The sequence below is a fragment of the Cryptomeria japonica genome, chromosome 8, assembly GCF_030272615.1.
Source record: "Cryptomeria japonica chromosome 8, Sugi_1.0, whole genome shotgun sequence".
Taxonomy (NCBI): Eukaryota; Viridiplantae; Streptophyta; class Pinopsida; order Cupressales; family Cupressaceae; genus Cryptomeria; species Cryptomeria japonica.
In genome coordinates, this window is record NC_081412.1 from 125,752,224 (window position 1) to 125,777,211 (window position 24,988).

Genomic DNA, 24,988 nt, shown 5'->3' on the forward strand with positions numbered 1-24,988 from the left:
ACTTTTTGAGCAGTAATATTGTCCTTGTCCAAGACAAAAGGAATCCAAAGGGAGAGGCAAGAAACATTAACGGAGACACTAGTAGAAGGATATGGGGAGTTTACAAGGCCAACAGATGATGACCTCATATTAATTATAATATTCAGGCATATTGTGATATGAGAAGGGCTAATGTAGGCAAGCTGGAAGAAAGGAATAACCATTCTAAAGCTGAAATCTGACCTTGGATGCAAAAACTTGACATTTTTTATTGAAGAACAGAAATTGAGCCACATGTATGGATTCATAAATTTGATGTTTATTTTAACGTGCATTTGATGACCGATTAAAAAAAAATCAGTTTGCATCAATACGCTTATTGGCATCACCATGACTTGGATCTTCAAGATGATCTCAAGGATGAGATCCTTGACTAGTATGAGTTCTTTTCTCTTCTCTTGGATGTATTTGGTAAAAAGCTTAGTAATGAACATGACATAGAGTTGAGTATTTGCAACAAAACATATTAGAGTTTGTTGACGATTAGAGTAGAATTCTTAGAAGATTTTGTAGGTGTTTTTGTGGTATCCCAACATCTAGACAAGCATATATGCTTGTCAACTGTATGAATGACTAATTGAATGTATATTGAGGCTCTTAAGGCGACTGGATTGGATGGAGCTATTGCACAAGACATCCTATGAAAAGTTAGCCAAAATTATGCTCTTCCTTAGAACTAGTATATCTTAAATTGAACAATATCTAATATTAAATCAATTTACCATCCGCTGTTGGAACAATTGCTAATAAGCATCTAGAGAAGATGTAAGAAACCTGTTGTTTCTCATGCAAGGGGGGGTGGGATCTAGTGTTAGGGCCATAAAGGACCACTCTTTTCTTCTTAAGTAGTTTAGCTAGGATTTGGACTAGAGCCATGCGATTTTGATTAAGTGATTAAGACATTTAAATTGAGTTGTGAATTATGATATAGACCTATCCAAACTATTAAATTGATGGTTAAAAGCTTGATATGGTAAATGATTAATTAATTGTAATTGGGCTACTCGTGCTTAGCTTGGTGGTGAATGGAATGAGATGAAAATATAATGATTTGATGTAGAAAATATTTGATATACTTCTATGTTCCATGGATTTTTGGGGGTGGGGGTACTTTTGGGCCATTTTCTTGAGGACAGCAGGGGATGGTTGTTAAAGAAATATGGAGAATTTTAAAAATATAGAGAAATTTCAAATATGGATATCATAACAATGATAAATTACACAAGTAACTGGTAAAAAATTGGATGACTATTAACAATGAGCAAACGCTCAATAAATAGGATTACAAAGAATTACAAGAGGGCAAGTTTCTAAAAAGAAACTGCCAATAAGATCGGGCAAGATCTTATTAAGATATTTACACTAAGTTTACAATATTGAGCATTAATAATAAAATAATAAAGTATTATTCTAATACCCTCCCTTAATGCTCAATCTATCAACTACACCAATAGACCCCCTGAATTTTACAAACTTATCTGGAGTGAGGGGTTTGGTGAAAATATTTGCTGTCTGCTCCGAGGTAGGAACATACAGCAACTGAATGGATCCGTCTTCAACCAACTGCCGAATGTAGTGACAATGAAGTTCTATATGTTTGGTTCTTTCATGGAAGACTGAATTCTTGGCAAGTTTGAGAACTCCCTGATTGTCCGAAAACAAGGGAGTCGGACCTGCTTGAGATATTTGCATATCTCCAAGCATTCGGTGAAGCCAAACTGCCTCACAAGCTGCCTTAACAACTCCTCTATACTTTGCTTCTGTCAAAGAGAGAGCCACTGCCTGCTGCTTCTTACTAGTCCAGGTGACTGCACCACATCCCAAACTGAACACATATCCAGAGGTTGATTTCCTGTCATCAACCGAGCCTGCCCAATCTGAATTTGTGAACCCACTGAGTCGAGGATCATCACTCCTAGTGTAAAGAAGTCCATAATCCGAGGTGCCTTTCACATAGCGCAGGACACGCTTCGCTGCTACCTAATGATCAGCCCTGGGGGCCGTCATGAAGCGTGAGATGTAGCTCACTGCAAAACTGAGGTCAGGTCTAGTGGCAGTGAGATAGATGAGACTGCCCACTAGTTGCTTGAATTGTGTTTCATCTACAAGAGGAGAATCAAACTTGGCTGACAATTTCAGACCAGTCTCCATAGGTGTGGAAGCAGGTTTGCAATCCTGCATTCGAAACCTCTCAAGCAAGCTTCTAGCATACTTAGACTGAGAAAGGAAGATGCTGTTATCAGTCTGCCAAACCTCAACACCCAAACAATAATGAAGAAGTCCTAAATCTGTCATATCAAAAGTGCTGCATAAATCCTGTTTGATTTCTGAAATCAAATGTGTTGAATTCCCAGTAATGATCAAGTCATCCACATAGACAACAAGAAAGAGAATATCATTACCAGAGTGTTTGATATACAGATTACTGTCTGAAGGACTACGCTGAAAGCCATGAGCAACCAAGTACTGATCAATTTTTATGTACCATGTTCGAGGAGCCTGCTTAAGTCCATAGAGTGCTTTCCGGAGTCTACACACTTGTGGTTTTGAATCGGCAACCTTGAAACCAGGAGGCTGCGTCATGTAGACTTCTTCCTGCAATTCACCATTGAGGAAGGCACTCTTCACGTCCATTTGATGGACTTTCCAACCATACTGAGCTGCAATGGCGAGAAGAAGACGAATAGTACTCATCTTAGCAGTAGGAGCAAAAGTTTCCTCATAGTCAATGCCTTCTCGCTGTGTGAATCCTCGAGCAACTAATCTGGCCTTATATTTATCTAAGGTACCATCTGCATGATACTTGACCTTATATACCCATTTACAGCTAATGGGTTTCTTCCCTAGAGGAAGATTTGAAAGAACCTAGGTGTGATTCTTCTGAAGACTTTGGAACTCAGCATCCATTGCCTGTTCCCACTCTGGAATCCCTTTGGCCTTCGCATATGTGTAAGGCTCATAGATACTGTGGATGTTAGCCATAAGAGCAAAATTAACTGTGTTTTGCTGTTTGCCCTTATTTCTAGAAGCTCTACCCTCAATGAGCTCATCAGGACGAAGATCATTGATGGTCTTAGCCCACCATTTAGGCCGAAGAGTAGATGTGCCAACATCAGGAGCAGGAGGAATAACTAGAAGAGGAAGCAGATTAGGATCAGGAGGAAGATGAGTATCTTCCGGAGGAAACTCAGGTAGTGCATCATCAAATACAAAATCCGCATCATCCCTCCCATCAGGTGAACCGAATGGAAGACAGATACCTAAGTCAGAAGCCTTCAAAGGTTGATCCTCAGAATGCTGCTGAGACGAGGAAAGCTGAAATGGTCCTCGTTCTTCATCAAAGACAACATCACGATTGAAGATAAGACGATCAAAGTCTACATCAATCAATCGGTAAGCCTTATGGTTGTCACTGTACCTTGTAAACATGAGCTTCTGACTCTTGGAATCCAACTTAGTGCGCTTGGCATCGAGAATCCACACATAAGCTAAAGAGCCAAAAACTTTCAAATGGCTGATCCTAGGTTTGCGACCAGACCATGCTTCCTTAGGAGTCTTATTTTTAACAACATGAGTGGGTGACCTATTAAGAAGATAGACTGTTGTGAACATTGCTTCTGCCCAATATTTCTTAGGAACGTTTCTATGTTCCATCGTAGACCTAGCAATTTCTGTAATGGTGCGGTTACGACGTTCTACAACGTCGTTTTGCTAAGGGGTGTATGGTGTGGTTAACTGACGTTTGATGCCATTTGTATCACAGAAAGTAGAGAAAGCAGAAGAACAAAACTCCCCCCCATTATCAGACCTAAGAGTAATAATAGAAGAACTAGACTCTTTTTCTACTAAGGCCTTAAATTTCTGAAATACAGTAAACACATCTGATTTGTGCTTAAGGAAATACACCCACATTTTATGACTGAAATCATCAACAAAAAGCAAGAAATACCTGCACCCAGTAACATAAGTAGTATTCATAGGACCACATACATCAGCGTGGACCAATTGCAGTACCTTAGAGGCTCGCCATGAGTCACCATCCTTGAACGGTGTCTGGTGTTGTTTCCCAGCCTGGCAAGCTTCACAAACACGATGATTCTGAGTTTGAATATCAGGGAGACCATGTACTAAGTCTTCCCGAACAAGCTGTGCAAGATAATGGATGTTCAGGTGACCATATTGCTGATGCCAGAGACTGTTGATAGATGAAGATTTAGCTACAAAGGCATGCTCAAGAGAATCACCTGTATCCACAAGTCTATATAGACCATGAATCTCAATGCCAACAACTACAGTAGTGCTAGAAGCACGATCAACAATCGAGCACTTATGTTTACTAAAAATGACATCCAGCTGAGGAGAATGCCGCATAATCTGACTGACAGAAAGGAGGTTAAGTTCCATACCAGGAACATAGTACACATTGAGGAATATGAGATTCCTCCCTCTAGGTTGTATCTGAATGTTGCCCTTGCCGATAGTGTACTCTTCACCACCTCCAAAAATAACTGAATCGGTATAGGGAGAGAACTCAACAAACCAGTCACGCCTATGAGTGAAATGACGAGAAGCACCAAAATTAATGTACCAGGCAAAAGACTTCACATGATCTGCAGGTCTTTTAGCCACGAAGGCATAAAATGCAGACTCTTTCTGCTCTATGTGCTCAGCAGCATTGGCTTTAGGGTGAGACCCTCCTTGCTTTTGCTGCTCGGAAGCCAATCTGGTACGACAATCTTTGATCACATGACCAAATTTGTGACAGTAATTGCATTGCACCTTCTTTTTTTTGGAACCATCCTGAGACTGAGAAGAGCCCTTCTGCTGAAAGGACTGGGATGACTGGGATTTGCCTTTATCCTTGTGAAAGCATTTGGCAGCAAAGGCATGTTCTGAGGAGGCTGAAGTAGCACCGCTACCAAACTGTTGTTTCCAACGATCCTGCTGCAGAAGTTTGGTGCATAACTTTGGAAATTTCAGATCAACATTAGTAGAAGTAATGTTGAGAGAAAAGTTCCCAGACTCGGACTCAGCTCGGACTCGGCAAGGCCGACTCGACTCGTGACTCGGCTATGACCCGGCAACGACTCGGCAATGACTCGGCAAAATTAAAAAACCCTTGAAATTAAGAGATTTTTATCAATTTAAAACTTGTTTCATGCACCCATTATTGAATAAAGCCCAATTATAGTGTGTGCTAGCTTGTTATGCCATGAAAGGCATGCTGGTAGAGTATCTACTTGTTTGGGGCTTCTGTTTAGTATTTTCTTTGGCCAAATTGAAATTCTGGGAGCACCAACATGAGACATCATGAACATCTTCACTTGGAAACTGTAAGGAGTGCTTGTGTATGGTAGCATTAAATAGTGTGCTTGTTGAACTTAGGTTTTACCTTGGGACTATAGTTGAGCTTGGTCTTTCTTGGACCTCTTAGTTTTTAGGCTATATATATGTTGGATGGAAGGGGGAATTGTGAGGCCATAAGGGTTTGAAAATATGCTCCTCAGAGACATGTCCCTTGCCAAAAATAACCTTGTGCCCCAGGGGGGATTTTTTGGGATGTGGGGATAGGTAGGAAATGTCCCCAACTCACCCCCTTTTTTCAAAATTTTAAGAAACATCCCTGTTGTGAGGTACTCACACATCGCTCCATTGCAAATGAAGACCCCCACTTTTTGCTTTCTAGGGTTAGCTCTTTTATTTTTGTTGTTGGTCGTTTTAGTGTCTTAGCCTTTGCATTGAAGGGATTGAGCTTCTCAAAGGTCATCAATTCAGGTGGATCTCCTCAAGGTGGAGTGAAGGAGGTTAGGTCAGTTGAGTGATTAGGGGTTATTTAGATCATTCCTAGGGTTTTTGTGTACTATCTGGTCACACTTCAAGTTGCTAAATCAAACCTTGGTTGTATGCATAGTGTCCTCCTAGGTCCCGTCCCTTACATCAAGGTCAGAGTGAACTTGCCTTAAGTCTGGAATGTCATCCTGATCCTGAAATGGCCTGAAATTTGACTAAGTTTGGAAATTTGAAGGATCCTCCAAAAACTAGATTTTGCATTATAACTCATGGAGGTTCGAAACCACTCTCAAACATCTTGACAATATATATGGAATATAACTTAAAGTATAAGAAAGAGAAAAGACATAAGGAAATGTCACTTATACTTAAATGTTATATTCCATATATGAATCATGACGAAGAGACTAACTTGTCAAACAAGTCAAAACATTGACCTGTTGTGGCTGAGTCTTGGAGCTTGGACTCGGCGAGTTTTGCCATAACTCGCCTGACTCGCGAGTCAGGTGAGTTATGGTCAAAACTCGCCGAGTCCGAGTCCCGAGTCAGCAAAACTCGCCGAGCTTGGCTCGACTGGCAAACTCGGCGAACTTGCCTGACTTGCGACGAGTTTGGGAACTCTGGTTGAGAGTCTCTATAAAGTGCTCATACGGTTTTGGTAGACTTTTAAGAGTAATGACTACCATATCCTCTTCCTCCATTTGCCGACCAATAGCTTCGAGCTAATCTCGAATGTCCTTAATCTTTTTAAGATACTTCTGTAAGGACATGCGTTCATCCATCATAATGGAGAACAACTGATTCTTCAGAAAAAAGGCTAGACTCTTGTCGGATGTCTCATGCAACTCCTTCAGATGCTTCCAGATTTCTGCAGCTGACTTGCCGGAAGGAATTTGAGGTAGCTGGTCATCTGTAATAGAGAGCTTGAGAAGCATAACAGCTTTTTGATTGCGGTCATCAAACTTGTCCTAGTCAGCTCTAGGTGTTTGAGGACGGGACTCCGTGCCCAAAACAAGATTATCCAGGCGGCGATATTAAAAAATAGTCAGCATGCACTGCTTCCAGGTGTTATAATTTGTTCCATTAAATCGCTGACTGTCTTCCAACATCAAGTTGGTCAATGATGCCATCTTGCACGTTTCCCAATGCACGGAAAATGAAAAAACTGAGAAGAGGTGCTGGCACGGAATTCAAAAAATTTGAATCCCACTGCAGAAACAGAGGCAGATGTAGGTACAAACTTCAAAAAATGAAGTACGACTGGCACAAATTCCAAGAAAAAAATTCTGGCTGACCCAAAAAAATCCAAAGACAACCCAAAAATCCTTGCAAAAAACCGAGAAAGAATCTGTTGTCGGAATTTGGATCCGCTGGCTCAAAAATCGAGGCACCCAAAAAATTCTGACGACGACCCAGTTGAGATCTCGAAAAACCCACCACAAATCTGTGCTCAGAAATATTTTTCAACTGAATCTGGAGGGTCAAAACCCTAGCCGAAAATGCAGATTTCCGTCCAAAAATGGCAGAAAAAAATCTGCAGGCGGGGAAAAAACGCGTCGCGTTGTTGCGCGAAATGCAGGAGAGACGGGTCGCGGGAGAGGGCAGAAAATAGCGAGAAAACCCTAGGAGCTGCAGCCAAAACGAACTGCCAAAGTAGCAATTTCGAATAAACAAATAAATTTTTCAAAAAAACTGTTAAAAATTCGTGACGGATTTTTAATTGAAAAATTATTTTCGAAAATAACTTGGCTCTGATACCATATTACACAAGTAATTGGTAAAAAAATGGATGACTATTAACAATGAGCAAACGCTCAATAAATAGGATTACAAAGAATTACAAGAGGGCAAGTTTCTAAAAAGACACTGCCAATAAGATCGAGTAAGATCTTATTAAGATATTTACACTAAGTTTACAATATTGAGCATTAATAATAAAATAATAAAGTATTATTCTAATAATAAAGAATTCATCATAGACATTAATACATAGCATTAGACTTCAATTGAGATTTCACATGAGAATTGACAATCATATTACCAAAATTCAAATGCTTTCATTCATCATTGTCAATAAACATATCTCATAAACATCCATAATAGACATAAATATTAAACATCCATAACTTGAAATGACATGAACTGTAAACAAAAAACATAGAAGTCCATAATCAGCTGTCCATAATAATGAGAAGATAGAACTATGAAAATATGGCTGTCCATAATCAAAATCAGAGCTTGAGTCTCTGTCTGAGCAATGTCACCATGAGCGGCTGCCTCAACCAATGGAACCCCAACCAATCCTGGAGGTGTCTCCTCCTCCTTCTCAACCTGCATATCATCTATATGGGATTGACATCCCAATGTAAGTCTGGAGTCTGGCGATACTCAGGATTCTGGCGATCTTTGTACAGCAATGCACTGTGAACAACCACTAACTTCTTCGATCGTCTACATCCACACTTCCTGAAGTCCCACCAATGGCTGCCCCATTTCTAGTTTTAGGTCTAGTTTGAGTTCTTTCTTCAATTTCAACTTCATCATTCTCACTATCACTACTCTCACTGCTACTCTCATAGTCTTCCCTGCTTTACACACTGAGGCTAGAGAACCTATCTGCAACTATTTCCTACATCGAAATGGGATATTTGCATATTCCAGCACTTGCTTCCACTTTCAGCTGAATTTCACCTGGAAGACTATGGCTAAATCTGGCTCAGCCTGTATACTAGCCAACGTAGAATGAGCAATGCCATCCATTCCCAGACCTAGTACCAAAAATCTTTCTAGGGTATTATCTACACCTTGAAAACATGAATCTACCAAATAGTGCAGTGGAAGATTTAGAAGATGCACCCATATAGGCATTACATAGAAGGATTTGGTCATTGTATTGAACTCCAGATTCCAAGGTTTCACCAGTATCACATGTTTATCTTGACCTAAGGACCTTTTGTTAAAATAATTGATCTATCTGCAGAGGATTCATTGAAAAGCACAAAAAATCCTTCCTATTGTATTTTTGAGACTAGCACTCCAGGAGCTAGAGATCGAGGCATGTGGATTGGCCAAACTTGGCCAAAAGGCACCAAACTTATAAATTAGTTCTTTCTTGGAGAACTTATCCTCTCCTACAACACTTCTTTCCCCACTTGAGCACCGGAGGCACTTCGACACATGGGATAGGCTGCTGCTTCCACTTATGATCATCCTACTTAAAGCATTTCTTCCTTTCAGCATCCTTGACACCTTCCACCGCATCCAAAAGCAGTGATGCCTTTGACTTCTGCTTAATCCCTTAAATTAGTGGCTCTCATACCACAAATATTCTGTGTCAGGCCCAGTTACAAGGTATCACAGGGACCCCGGGACCCTTGGAAGCTGCCAGGGAGGATTCCTTTGTATGGGTAATTAAAATCCTTCCCAAGCTTGGATGCATCGTGGAATCTTGTTGCCACATGACCTATTCCTAGATCTATAGTCACATCCATCACATTAGGGTTTACTTTGCTGGGGACAGGAGAATCCATTTGAATTTATTTTGCTCATACATTTGTTACTGAGATTGAGCATTAGTCTAGATATGCCGATGAATTTGATCTTTTAAAATGTCATTATGGTGAAGAAATGATATTGAAGGAATAAATATAGTTTGATATTTATAATTTATGCAATGATGAGGCCATTAATCATAGGCTTTATACACCTTTATGATTCACTGGTTGAATAGGCAACACCTATTTGCAGGCAAATCTTCCGTATAATATATAGGGCTGTTCCAATATACTCTTATGTAGTTTAGAATTTAGATGATGGATACCAAATTAGGTATTTATTGGGTTGTTCTGGATTATAGAAGTACTTACCATAAAGAAGTGGTTTTTATAATGATGTTGCTTTTGTTGGTATGCTTTTCTGTGTGATGTTTGTATCAATCTTTGATGTGTCGTATGTTATATTTTTTGTGTTCAAGTGCAGCACTATGAACTTCAATCTGTTAGCGTTTTCTTCTTTTTTTTTCATGCAATGCATCCCAGTGATCTCAATTATTTGGTATGAATAGGATAAGTCTTGTGGCTGATATATTGACTACGGGAAAGAATCAGAAGGATGCTAAAATTCACAAAAAAAAAAAACATTTTCAGTTTGTTGTTTCCGTTTTCTCTACTTTTAGGATGATTGCATGAGTCCATGGTCGGATTGTTGCAGAACTAATCCTACCTAGTGTTGTGACTCACCCTGGTCTTGCAAGTCCGAGTATGAGGTGCCCTCGGTGAGTCTGTGAGAGATCATATAGACCCAACACAAGTAGTTTCGTGTTGTGGCGAATGGAAAAGTAGCATTTTTTTGAGTAATTGAATTCGATTTATGCTTCTGGTTTGCCCAGTCAATCAGGATTCTGAGTGATGCTATTATGATATCTGAGGTTATTTTGAGATGAGATGCTGTGATATAGTAAGTTTTTCCCATAAATTCCACTATTTTCCAATGATATTTAAAAATTGCCGAGTTTTGCTGAGGCTTCACCAAGTTTTGGCACCGAGTCTGAGTCAGAGACAAAATTCGACTTGCCAAGTTTTTGCCTTGTCTGACTGTCAACACTAAGATCCTGATTAGATGTGCTTTTGGTGTTTTTTTTGTAAATTTATGATGAGTGAATGGAATTCACATGGCTTGATCATCTCTTTGGCATTTTTATGCAAATATTAAGATGTAGGGTTCTCATACGATTGGCACATTATCATTCCAGGCTTTTGATTTGGCATACTTAAAGATATTACCTGCTATTCTATTTCTTTTTTATCTGACATATTGGTTGACATGGTCTTGGCCAAATTTGACATAGATTACTGGCTTTTAACATTCTACATATTTACACAAATTGTGTTTTGCCATGTAACAGAAATTGGGATGGGCCTAACAGGCTTTGGTGTTTTGTTCTTTTTCTTGGGAATTATCTTCTTCTTTGATGAGGGTCTACTGGCAATGGGAAATGTAAGTTATTATAGCATTTGCCATTTTTTGACACTTTGCTTCAAGATGTCGATATGAATGCTCACCCAGGCAATGCTAACTTGCGATCCTTATCAGATCCTCTTCTTGGCAGGCGTTATGTTAACAATTGGTGTGAAGTCAACGGCACAATTCTTTATGAAACGCAGCCATTACAAGGTATGAAGTTTTCCAAGTCTCCAAGTTAGTATTTTTCATTAAGATAGTTGTAGTTTGTGTTTCAGGCTTTTCAGCATAGATATACAGCACGCAACTGTGCAGACATCCATTATGTGTTACTGCAGTACTATCAGTATATCAATTTAGAAACAGAAAATCTTTTACAAATACCAATTTTCATAGTTTGCATATATTCCTAAAACTTTGAAAACTGTTTTTTCTAAAGCTGAGTTTGTAAAAAGTGCATATCTTTGTTATAAAATATTATATTTTCTAGTCAATTGCAATCATTTGGATATTAAACTTGAACTGAGTTCTAGTAGTTTCAGTATTCTAGGCATTATCAAATATTTACTTAGTAATAAATAGTAAGAACTCAGCAATTTCCTAGGTAATTATATTTACCTGGACACATTGACTGCCAAGTAGACCTTCAATCTCATGAGTATGGCTTCTTGTGAAAGATAGGGGTCAAGAAGATTAACTTGATATTAACAGGCTTTTGATTTGTGAAAAATAATATTGCAGAACTAAAAAAAATTATTTATATGTTGAAGATTAACCAGAAGAATAGAGCATATTTGATATTAGGTACAGGAGGTTACCTTTATAATCTTGAAAAAGTATCAATCTCAGTGAATTATTCTATGAAGTAATTTTTTTCTTGCTGTCTGCAGGGATCCATCTCTTTTGTGATTGGATTCTTCTTTGTTCTTATTGGATGGCCTGTCATTGGGATGATATTGGAAACCTATGGCTTTATTTTTCTCTTCAGGTTAATCCTTTTGTTGCTTGCTGCCTTTTTATTATTTCATTCAAATCCTCTTTATTACACTTTGTTGACCACTCAAGTACGCACTATTTCTAGAGAAAAACATTTTTATCTAATATTATAATTTATGATGCTTTTTGTCAACCCTTTTTTTTTTGTCTTGGCAGTGGTTTCTGGCCTACTTTTGTGGTATTCTTGAACAGGATTCCTGTACTCGGTTGGGTATTCCAACTACCATTCATTAAATCGGTAAGTAACATTTACTTAATCTAAAGTTCTAGAGCTACTTCTGGAAAACTTTAATCCAAAATTCCTGCCAATGCTAAGTGTTTTGGGGGTTCTATGTATTAAAGTACTAATCAATAGTTGTAATTTTTCTATAGCTATTTGGCTCGAGGCAGAGAAGGGTGCCAGTGTAATTTGATATGTTGAATCATGCATGGTTTGGTAAGGAGAAAAGACACTCGAGAATCACACATGGTTCTGTAAGGATCAAAGATAGTTGTTTCATTATCTTTATCTGACTAATAAAAAATAATAATCTTAGCTTTCTGCTCCAAGTTCCTCTGGGACCACAGCGCAGTTGAGTAAATATTTCACAGTTCAGAATTCTGGAAGTTTTATACAAAGTTGGTTATATTGTATTATATGGTCTTCCTGCAGGAGGAACTTGGTTTCTAAGAAATTGGTTAATTGTTCCTGTGGACTTGATCAGATCAACTGTGTGACTGATTCATCTAGGTTGTACTATGGTTATAGTTTCGTATACTGAACAAATTTACATCAGTTTCAATTTTTGTAATCTTCTGGACTGGACAGCCTCATGTTCCAAACGTTTTACAATGAGACTTACCATTGTTTTTAATATCATCAAGTAAACGTGTTGCTTCTAAATTGCAAAAAAAGGTTGATATGATCATTGCAGTATCTTGCACTGAGGAATAGTCTCCTTTCCGAAAGTCAATGTTTTTAAGGATCACATCAACACCACATGTAACGTCTGATTAGCTTTGTAAATAAATTTTTTGGCGTAGATTCGGTTGTATCATTGATATGGCCTAAGATGCAGATTCAGTTGGAAATAGAAGTTTTCATTTTGTAAACAAATGCCTCCATTACTGATATAAATGTAACTTGGATAAAATTATACATCTATCCGCAATGCCTCCATTACTGATATAAATGTAACTTGGATAAAATTGTACATCTATCCACTTTGCTTTGCCCTACAAATGATTTATTTACCCTAAGTCAAAAGGATGGTGTTCAAATGAAATAGATATTTCCTCTTTCTGGAGACAGATGTATTTTGTAATTAAGTGATTTAACACCCTAGTTGTGATGACGTGTTGTGCTGTAGTATTTGAAATTATAAATTATTTTGATACAAGGTAAGTCCCTCCCATACCGGGAATATAGTGTTATCACTATGTTATTGGGTTCTGCCCTAGATGCCCACTTTTCCGGTATTGTTCTGTTCCTGGTACTGTCTGGGGACCTCACAAGTTCTTCTATTACTCAGTACCTGTCTGTCATAGAAAAAACATTTTTAAAAAACAGCGCAGGTCCAGGTAGGATATTTTATCATATTTATAATATTAAAGGGGAAAAAAGGAAATCTGATACGCTAAAAGCAGAAAACAACACAACTTAACTGCCGATAGTCCTACTGTATTTGGTTTAACTATGTTGCTGGCTATGCCCATATGCCTGGTCACTGAGCCTTAATTGATATTTCCCCCAGTTATTAATGTTTTTGAAACAAATCACCAAACGCAGTATGTTTTTTGGTGAACTTCCAATCTCATATCCAAATCAGCAACATGGGTTATGCATTTAAATTTCCATTGAGGCTCAAATTGGCCGATGACATACATATTTTTTTATAGTCATGCCAAGTCTAATGTTTCTAAACTGCTTTCCTTACTGTTGAAAGATGAGATTTGACAAATTGATGGTTTGCCAAATATAGTCCATTAACCTTGATGCTACTTAGTCCAGATACTGAAATCTGTAAAAAAATCAGACCACAAAGAATCTGTTAATAAGCATTATAGAAGCATATAGGTTTTAACAGCCACCTCAGAAGTAAGTATTTTCATTTGCAGAAGCAGGTATTGTTGATTTTAAGTAAAGGAAAATTATGTATTGGAAATCATGAGGCATTTTAGACTATGCACTGCCTCTCATTGATTAATCCTTCTGCTAACTGAAACAAACTTATTACATTCTGTAAAGCTAACTTTAAAGGCCAAGGATATATTGCTGCAATGCAACAAAGTCATTTTTATCTTTCCTTTTTTCTTTTGCTGCATGGTTATTAACTCTGTATTTTTTGTATATTTTAGCTAAGATACATTAGCCATAAGTTGTAGTTGTATAGTTGTATGCCAGGTGAAGCACACTCCCTTGTATGTTTAACAATCATAATTCAAGAAATGTTTATTCTACAAGATTATTTTTCATTTTCATTTTCATTGCTTTTTTACCTTAACTTGATTTCGAATTTATTAACCAGATTAAATTTTGGGATTCTTTTACTGGAGTCCTATACAAGATTATGTAAAGCATACACCTGGTGATGATGTTGTGGGTCTTTATTAGGCAATGAATGTTATCATGATAAAAGTAAAGTTACTTATCGAGGTTTGTCTCTCTTATTGAACTTTTGTTGCAATGGGTGAGGTTCTAGATTCGAGCTCTAGCTGGTTCATCATAATTTAGTAGGGAATCATAGTCAAGATTACAAACATGAAGCACACAAGTGTGGATTAAGAGGGGTTTTGGAAACAATACACGTTCAATACCTCGTAGAGGAATGCATAGCTCGATTGTGTGCACTTAGCAGCAATTGAAGGTCTTAAGTTGTAGCTGGTCAATTCCAATTTTATAGTTGACGTAAAAACTATACCTGAGATTTGTTTTGATTATATTTAATTTTTATTTTGGTGTCATGCAATAGGGAACGAGGAGTTATGTATGCAAATAACAGACTAACTCAAAAATAAAACATACACATTCACATACTATTAAAGACCATAAGGTAGGACCATATATATTCCTTCCATGGTCATATACAGTGTCTTTCATATGATGTACTCATATTTACGAGTCTATTATGTTCACACATATCTTGTCTTTTCATCATCCTACATTATCCTCTATTATATATATCTCATGTGCAACATGTTTACATTTGTATGTTGCTTTTCACGAGGTAATACTTTTTCTCTAGTATGTTTCTCATTTATTTGCTCTTCTGTAGGTGCCACACATCTTCCTTTTTAGCCACATCTGTGTTCTGTCCTTGCTTTCTTGCATGTGTAGTATCGGTTATGGCTTTTCTCTTTTTGTTGCCAAGTGTGGGATTTTCTTATGTAGATTAACTTGTGGTAATCTTTTGGGCTCACCTCAAGTGTCTGTTAAGGCTACCTCTGCAGGGTTTCAACCTAATAGGAGTTTTAATCAGGTGCCGAGTGGTTGTCAGCCTTATCAATCAAGTCCTGATCTTGCCAACATTATATTCAGACTTGAAATTATATTTTGAGACATTCAGTTTTGGATTTGCTAACTAAAATTGTCTCAAAATGCTCTTAAGCTGATTTAAAATTTTAAAATTCTACAAAATTGTGTTACCGATCTCATTTTTCTAGGTAAGATGTTCTAATATTTGACCTGAATGCACTGATAGGCATTATCCTACTAAAATGACTTTTCTTGGCTTGCCACAGCAAGACTTTTACCTCAACCAAATTTGAGTTTGCATCTTGAAGTGTTGATGGATCTGATTTAGCCCCTTAAGTGAAGATGAGGTTCTTTAAAATCTCCAATAACTTTTACCTCAACCAAATTTGAGTTTGCATCTTGAAGTGTTGATGGATCTGATTTAGCCCCTTAAGTGAAGATGAGGTTCTTTAAAATCTCTAATGTATTCGCTATCGGGGCCAAATGAACATTAAGTATACTAAGTTCCTTCATTTGTGCAATTATTTGGGCCATATGCTCCTTTTTCAGTTGATATTGAGTATATAATACAACAATTATTTGTTGTGTCATGATTAGGGTCATAGGAAGCAGACCTTTATGAAAATTATTCTTCAAGGCACCCAACTTTGTCTTTTGCTTTTTGGTGGTTGCTGGATAGCTTAGAGAGTATTGTAGTGTTGTGGCGTTACTGCACATTGTATTCAAGTTCCTTAACTACAGTTAGTAAATCTCCCTTTTCCACACCAATTTATGTTTTTGCATTATCAAGTTGTTGCGGTTCATTTTCTTGAATTGTCTGTTGGTTGATTTGGGTCTACACACTCTGCAAATTACTTACATGTGCTATTGAACTTCATACTACCCCATCCAATTTCTTTGTGGTATTTAATATCAGATCAATTTTGATTTGTGGTTGTGCCACTGCAGTTTTTGTAACAATTTTACTTTTAATTTTTCTGATTTTATGCATCTATCTATGTAGTTTTTATGTGCACTTATCTCCAATACATCCACCAGGTCATATTTTTTTTACGGTGAGCTTGCCTAGATCCACTGGATTCCCTTGTAAGTTACAATTGTAATCACGGATTTTTTCAGGTTAAAAATTCTTCGATTTTGCTCAATGTATCCCATGTTGAGGGTTGTGATATTCCAACCATAATCTATTTTTGAGTCTTTCTAGTTGTATCTTTTTCTTCATCCTTTTGGCTGCCTTCTTGTTCTTTCCTTTCATGTTCTATATCTCCCTCTATTTCCACATGCTTCTCTATGTTTTTTGTTTGGGTTTGGTTTTCTTCTTGTAGTTAATTCTCTCAGCTTGACCCCTATATTGTATCAAAACTCTGCTATTTGTTTTGGAATTGTACTTAATTATTCTTTTCTGCTTCCACAAGCTCTTCTATTTGCCCTTTTTTGTTGGTCAGTTTGAATGGGAGTTTCTTCTTTTGTTCTTTTCTCGTTCTCCTTTTGGAGGTGCTTTTCATTTTGTCTCACTTTTCTTGAGGGTCTTTCTTCGAGTGTGCAGCAGCTGCTGAGGTTGGATCTTTTTGCCTCCAAATTTTCTGCTTCTTGAACAACCCTTTCACCCAAAAGTTGCCATACAACCCTAGGTGCTCATATAGCTTCCTTTTGAATTTTCGTTGTGCACTTATCTTTGTGCCCCATCTGTATAGGAGTCTACTCTTTGTTTATTCTACACTTCTTTGTCTTGATATTTTTGAAGCTCATTCTATGTTAAGGGAGAAAGTTTCAATTCTTCAAGTAAGTTTTTGAGGAGTTTGCTCTATAGAGATCTCTATTTCTGAAACGATATCTCTCCATTTTCCCTTTTTATTTTGTTGCATAACTCCTTTTGGAAGCCCTACACAGTGCATCTATAGAATGGGTTACCTATAGTATAGCACATCATTGCCTCTGTAATTTTATCTATTTGTTGTGGCAGTGATCAGATAACTTTTAGCTACTCGAAGTGTTATCCCTTTTGCAAACACAGATTTATATAATGTTTTTACATTCAGTTAAACATCTTTTTCTTTTTGTTTCATTTCTTGTTTCACTTCTTGTTTTTCTTTTGTAGATTCCTTGGCCGCTTATTTTATTTTATATTTTCTCTTGACCTTGTGTTTCTTCCTCTATGGCTATTTTGTAACTTTATGTACCTCATCTTGGCCTTGTTGTTCTTGTCTCGATTTATCGCTTGTAGAGGACTCATTGCTTGATTATCATAACAAATCTCTCTCAGCTTTGGCTTTCATTCTCATTCTCAGTGATGGCTCTTCCACCTTATTCTTCAAGGACTCATATGTGACAATCATTGTAGCTCTTTTGGTGATTTAGTCTTTTCTTTCTCCCTTTCTACTCATCATATATTGTGATGATATTTATTGTAATTCTTTACTTTATCTCGTAGAAATAAATTGTAATAAATATAATTAAATAAATGTAATTATGAATGTTATTATAGTTATGAAAGGGTGTGATTTTTGGTAACCACCTTGTGACATTATATAAACCCGTGAATTAATAAAGGAGGATACACAAAGAGGGAGAAAATAATAGAAGAAAAATAAATTGAAAGAAACAAAAGCCAGAGGATAGTTAAGGTCTGGTGGTTGAGCATTGGGCATTGGAGAAGGGGCATACAATGTGTGTCCAACTCGGGGTACAACGTACACCCGGGAGTGTCCTGGTCAGGGCTGTGTTTATTTCATGCCGTGAAGGCATGTGCAATTCTGTGTACGAACCGTGTCCTCTTGGAATGCTTCCTTGCCTGGAAACCCTAGGCCTATAACTAATCCTCTGTGTGTGGAAAGGAGCCTCTCTGTGATTTACAAATATGTATTAATCAATTTTATTTAGTCATTGCTCCAATATTTTCACTATTGCAAATCATTCTCAATGTTTTATATATTATGAGTAATTAGTTTATCATTACTTGAATAAATTACTTTGATACTTTATTAAAATATTGTGTAAACACTTCATAATAAATAGTAAATTAAACACCTTACTATTAAATTATTTATTGTAGGTAAAAGGTTGATTATATTAGATTTAGATTAATATTATATTTATTTAATCTGCTGCTAATGACAAAATTAACCATAGAGAAAAGTACCATCACATTTGTTATCAAAGCCAAATGGATCTTGAGAGTCTATAAGAGATCATCCAATTTTATTTGATTCTCTTGTTACACATTTATCTTCCTTGCATTACACATTAGATTCCCTATAAATTATTTACCAAAGTATTTACCACAAAGACAATAAAATTGTAGTTACTTTTTACTTTTTGATTCAAGATTATTAGATTCCCTATAAATTATTTATCAAAGTATTTACCACCAAGACAATAAAATAGTAGTTACTTTTAACTTTTTGATTCAAGATTATTAGATTCTCTATAAATTATTTACCAAAGTATTTACCACAAAGACAATAAAATAGTAGTTACTTTTAACTTTTTGAATCAAGATTATTAGATTCTCTATTAAATTATTTACCAAAGTATTTACCACCAAGACAATAAAATAGTAGTTACTTTTTACTTTAGGTTTTGATTCAAGATTATTAGATTCTCTATAAATCATTTACCAAAGTATTTACCATCACATTTTTATTACTGAATATGACTTTATGAGTGGATTACTTCTCATTAAGAAATAATTACTAATAGAATAGGCCAAATTTTAACATCTTTAAATGTAAATATGGTAAATTATGTGAGAAAAAGTAGCCATTCTTAGTAGACAGTAACTTTTAATTAACCCTTTGTATGTTTTTTTTAAAGAGGGAGGAATTGGAAGATTTGGGAGATAAATCTTAGATTACACATAATCTATCAATCTTTTAGAGTTAAATTATATTTTAGTTTGTTGTATGTATTAATTTTTTTTTGAACCGATGACATTTGTTTTAATTTTATTTATGTTTTTTTTAATTGTCTATGAGTATCTAACAAAAACCCTGGATTTCAGAGAGAGAGAGAGAGATCCACATCATCTTTGCCTTTTGCAACTCTCTCAGGGCATTAAATAAGATGATGCATTTCTATCCCTTGTTGTAAAATTATTTTCACTAGTTCCTTGCTGGATTCCCAACTTGATATTTGTTGCTCTTGGCATTTAGAAAAAAAAATCTAAATTGTCTTGTAAGGAAAATAAATTGGTTAAGCAAAGGAAGTACATTTGAAAGTAAACATATATATCTTTAAATAATTGAAACAACTCTAAGCTAGAGAATCTCCTTAAGACAAAAATTTGGTAAGACCTTAGGAAAAAGGGAATTGACCCATCACAATGGCTTTAAAAAATGACCGAAAAGCTTACGAAGACCTAGAGAGAATCAATCAAGTCCTATTAAATGAAATCGCTGAACTAGCAGCCCGAGTCAATCAACTTAAGAAGGAATCTATAGAACGAAGCAAACAACAAGATATGTCAATCCTAGAAAGCAAGAAAAGTTTTCGATCAACACGACATCAAAACAAAAGAAATGAAAAACATAGAACAAAAAGTGAACGACGACGAGAATCATTCAAAGAGAGTGACACTTCCAAATCAAGCAACTCTAACACTCATGAATCAGAATCCTTAGAAAATACATTTAGCAAACGAACACAACGAGAATTATATAATTTTGCCTGTAAAATCAAGCTACTTGAATATAGTGGTGACACTGGTACAGGATAGGAAGCAGAGCAATGGTTGACTAACCTAGAAAGATATTTTACTTACAAAACACAAGTAGCTATGCTAGAACAAAGATCGCCACCTACCAATTGATAAGTAGTGCATTAAATTGGTGGCAAGATACAGTTAGATCTTTAAAGCTACAAACTGATAGAACATAATGGTCACAATTTAATCAATTATTTCAATAGAAATATCTTTCCGATTTATTTTTACAAAAAAAAAAGAATGAATATTTTGAATTGAAACAAAGGCTACAAACCGGAAGTGAATATAAACAAAACTTTGAAAGACTTAATAGATTTGTACCCTTCATCGAAGGACATGATCGTGTTGTTAGATTTATCAATGGTTTAAGATATGAATACCAAGCTCAAGAATGGTGCGACAAGCCAGTATCAATAGATGAAGCTACACAAATTGCAGAAAAAATTGAAAATTATCATCAAATTTCAAGACAAAAAAGAGAAAATCGCAAAAGAAATAGGGAAGGATCATATAAGGAAACTTTCAAACAAGGAAGCAAATATTCCAACCAAAATACAGTTCAGTATAGATCCACCAATATGTCCCATTTCAACAAAGACCACAAAACATCATCAAGAATGCAATGTTGGGCTTGTGGTGAGAATCATCTTCAACGAAATTGTCCTTGAATGCACCCTTATTGTGGGAAATGTTGCAAGAACCACCGTAAAAATGATCGTTCATGCAACCCCCAACAACACCAAAATCAAGATAATAAAGTTTTCACCCCTTCCAACATGAAGATTTATGCAGTTGTAGATATAGGTACGGTGCATTACCAACCTTCTTTAATTGAAATTAAAGGTTCTATAAATAATCATCCCATTGTTTTTCTTGTTGATTCAAGAAGTAGTTATAACTTTATTTCTCCTAGGGTTGTAGCACAACTAAGGATTGCATCTAAATCAATAGAACCTTTAGATGTCGAAATGGCAGATGGTAGGATAGTTAAACAAACAGGTGCAATTATTGAAAATTTAAAATTTGAATTAGATAAGCTTGTAACATATGATCATTTTCACATATTAAATCTAGGTACGTATGATAGGTGAACTCACAATACTGGTTCCCACTTTTTGACCAACTTTGACACTTATATGAATATTTTGTTAAAAACCTTCACTTTCAGACACCTACAACTTTTAAACCGTTAAGAATTTGAAGATGATACAAACTAGTGGTTTTTAACATATTGTTTGTAGATTCTAAATATATTTTTTTCAAATTTGTGTGAATAAAATTTTATTGATTTTTCCATCTCCCTCAAAAAGTAATTTTTTATAGCAAACAACATTTTTTAAAAGTGATGTGTATCCCGAAAGGCATAATTTTTTTTTCTATAAATGATAAAAACTTAATTCTTTTGAATTTTGGTTTATAACATCAATACCCAGGGCATGCAGTTGGTTTGATAGTGATATGCTGAATATTTTTTATTTTATTAAGTTTTGAAGTTTGACTAATTATAATTTAGATATAGGTGTACGTTTGAACACATAACTTGTTCTATATATATCAAAATTCAATTTTCTTAACAAATTAACTTGTTAAGAAAATTGAATTTTGATATGCTGAATATTTTTTATTTTATTAAGTTTTGAAGAAAGACGGGACCATGAGGTTATGCGTAGATTATAGACAACTTAACAAATTAACCATAAAGAACAAGTACCCCTTGCCTCGAATTGATGACCTTCTAGACCAGTTACATGGTGCCAAATGCTTTTCCAAAATATATCTACGGTTAGGATACCATCAAATTCGTATTAAAGAATCTGACATTTCCAAAACGACATTTCGAACACGATATGGTCGTTATGAATTTGTGGTAATGCCTTTTGGTCTAACTAACGCACCTGCAACCTTTATGACCTTGATGCATGATATCTTTTGACCATTTCTAGATGTATTTGTTATCATATTTTTAGATGACATATTAATATACTCAAAAAATGAGCAAGAACATGAGCAACATTTGAGGATGGTACTAGAAACCTTACGAAAACACAAATTATATGCCAAATTAAGCAAGTGTGAATTCTTTAAATTAGAGGTATCTTATTTAGGTCATATGGTTTCAGGAAAAGGTATTCATCAGACTCTGCTAAGATTAAAGCAATTCAAGATTGACCTATCCCCAAGGATGCTCATGAAGTAAGAAGTTTCCTAGGATTATTTGGGTTCTATCATCAGTTTGTTAAAAACTATTCAAAAATTGCTGCACCTTTAACCGACCTAACTAAGAAAGATCAAAATTATAAATGGACTAATGAATGTGATAAGGCTTTTAAAACATTAAAAACATTGCTAACAACTGCACCTATTCTTTGCATCCTAAATTTTAGCAAACCTTTTGTTGTGATTACAGATGCATGTGGGACAAGTATAGGTGGTGTTCTAATGCAGGACAGCCAAGTTGTATGCTATGAATCAAGAAAATTATTACCTGCCGAAAGAAACTATCCTATTCATGATCTTGAATTATTAGGGATTGTCCATGCCTTAAAGGTTTGGCGACACTATTTATTGGGAAACAAGTTTATTTTGAAAATAGACCATCGTAGTCTTCAACACATATTTAATCAACCTCAACTTAACATGAGACAAAGAAGGTGGATGGAACTCTTAATTGAATATGATTTCACTATCCAGTATGTTCCTGGAAAAGAGAATGTAGTGGCATATGCCTTAAGTCGAAAAAGATTATGTGTTAATGCTTTGATGTTGGTAAGGAGCCAATTTGAACATGATATCAAATCCAAATTACCTATCGATGACTATTTCCAACCAATTTATGAAGGCCTCCAAAATCAATCTCCTAATATCCATTTGAAAGATCGATTAGAACAATATTTACTAAGTAGCAGTGGACTCCTCTATTTCAAAGGAAGATTGTGTATTCCTAATACTTGGCATTAAATCACAAATATTTAAAGATTCTCGTGCTATACCTATAGCCGGACACCCTAGATTTCAAAAAACCCATCTTTCAATCAAGAAAAATTACTTTTGGCATCAAATGAAGAGTGAGATCCGTACTTATGTGCAACAATGCTTAACTTGTCAAAAGGTAAAAGCGGAACAATGTAAACCTCTTGGCCTCTTGCAACCCTTGTCTATTCCAGAGTGGAAATGGGAATCAATTAGTATGGATTTTATCACTGGATTACCTCGAACCCGAAAAGGTCATGATTCTATCTTTGTAGTAGTAGATTGATTAACCAAAATGACACATTTTCTACCCATCAAGATAAAATCTTCTGCTTCTGACATTGCCCACATATTTGTTAAAGAAATTGTTAGATTGCATGGTATTCCAAGGAACATTGTTTCAGATCGAGACCCTAGATTTACATCATCTTTTTGGAAATCTCCTTTTTTTGAACTTGGCACTAAATTAAGCTTCAGTACTGCATATCACCCTGAATCTGATGGGCAAACTGAACGAATTAATAGAGTCTTAGAAGATATGCTACACATGTATACCATGGATAAACCCAAATCATGGGAGGACTACTTACATTTAGTTGAGTTTGCCTACAATCAAGGATATCATTCAACCATTAAGATGTCACCTTTTGAAGCTATGTATGATTGTAATTGTAACACACCAATCTCTTGGTCTGACCCTGTTCATAAGATTTGGTATGAAAATGAAAACTTGTTAGAGATGGATGCTATTATTAACAAAGCCAAACAAAACATGAAAGATGCCTAGGATCGATATAAAAGTTGGGTTGATTCCAAGAGGGCTACTCGAGATTTTGATGTTGGTGATCATGTTTTCTTAAGAGTCAAAATGAAAAGGAGCTCATTAAAGCTTGGAAAGTATTCTAAAATAGCTCCTCATTTTTGTGGTCCTTTTAAAATATTAGAAAGAATAGGAAATGTTGCTTATAGACTTGCTTTACCTCCTCAGTTACAAATTCATGATGTATTTCATGTAAGTTTACTTAAGAAATATGTTTATAATGTAGATCATGTTATTGATTGGAAAAGTATTTCTATTGAACCTTCTCGTGAACCATAAAGAATAATTGAAAAAAGAACTAGAACATTAAGAAATAGAATTATAGAAGAAGTAAAAGTTAAATGGAGTCATTGTGGTAATGATAGTGCTACATGGGAAAAAGCTGTTTTTATTAGAGTTCAATATCCACAATTGTTTGACTAAATATTATTTTACGTGTGTTAATGATGCAGAAACTCCTCATGCTACTGAGGGCAGCAACTGATTTACAGGGGGAGAAATGTTACGGGACTTTTTCCCATGGAAATAAATTGTAATAATATAATTAAATAAATGTAATTATGAACATTATTATAGTTATGAAAGGGGACCACCCTGTGACATTATATAAATCCGTGAATTAATAAAGAAGGATACACAGAGAGAGGGAGAAAATAATAGAAGAAAAAGAAATTGAAAGAAGCAAAAGTGAGAGGATAGTTAAGGTCTGGTGGTTGGGCATTGGAGAAGGCGCATACAGTGTGTGTCCAACTCGGGGTACAACGTACACCCGAGAGTGTCCTGGCCAAGACTATGTTTATTTCATGCCGTGAAGGCATGTGGGGTTCTGTGTAGGAACCGTGTCCTCCTGGAGTGCTTCCTTGCCTGGAAACCCTAGGCCTATAACTAATCCTCTGTGTGGAAAGCAGTCTCTCCGTGATTTACATATATGTATTAATCGATTTTATTTAGTCATTGCCCCAATATTTTCACTATTGCAAATCATTATCTCGATGTTTTATATATTATGAGTAATTAGTTTATCATTACTTGAATAAATTACTTTGATACTTTATTAAAATATTGTGTAAACACTTTATAATAAATAGTAAATTAAACACCTTACTATTAAATTATTTATTGTAGGTAAAAGGTGGATTACATTAGATTTAGATTAATATTTTATTTATTTAATCTGTTGCTAATGACAAAATTAACCATAGAGAAAAGTACCATCACAAGTGCCCAATGTCTTCCTTGACTTTTTTGAGTTCATTTC

At 35.8% G+C, this 24,988-nt stretch overlaps 1 protein-coding gene across 3 annotated transcripts in view; it reads left to right on the forward strand.

Annotated features, from left to right (window-relative positions):
- LOC131041635 (vesicle transport protein GOT1) overlaps positions 1-12,821 on the forward strand; it is a 36,558-nt gene extending 23,737 nt beyond the window's left edge. Inside the window, exons 3-8 of one of the 3 annotated variants that reach the window (XR_009105050.2) lie at positions 10,733-10,824; positions 10,921-11,001; positions 11,679-11,776; positions 11,941-12,022; positions 12,157-12,258; positions 12,437-12,821. Coding sequence is in view for 2 of the 3 variants with exons in the window: in XM_057974787.2 (XP_057830770.1) it covers positions 10,733-10,824; positions 10,921-11,001; positions 11,679-11,776; positions 11,941-12,022; positions 12,157-12,192 (389 nt within the window). In the remaining variant the exon portion in view is untranslated. Of the gene's footprint in view, positions 1-10,732; positions 10,825-10,920; positions 11,002-11,678; positions 11,777-11,940; positions 12,023-12,156 lie in introns of all 3 variants that reach the window. The other 2 variants (XM_057974787.2, XM_057974786.2) reach the window with 2 other exon arrangements.
- The last annotated feature ends 12,167 nt before the right edge of the window (positions 12,822-24,988 follow it).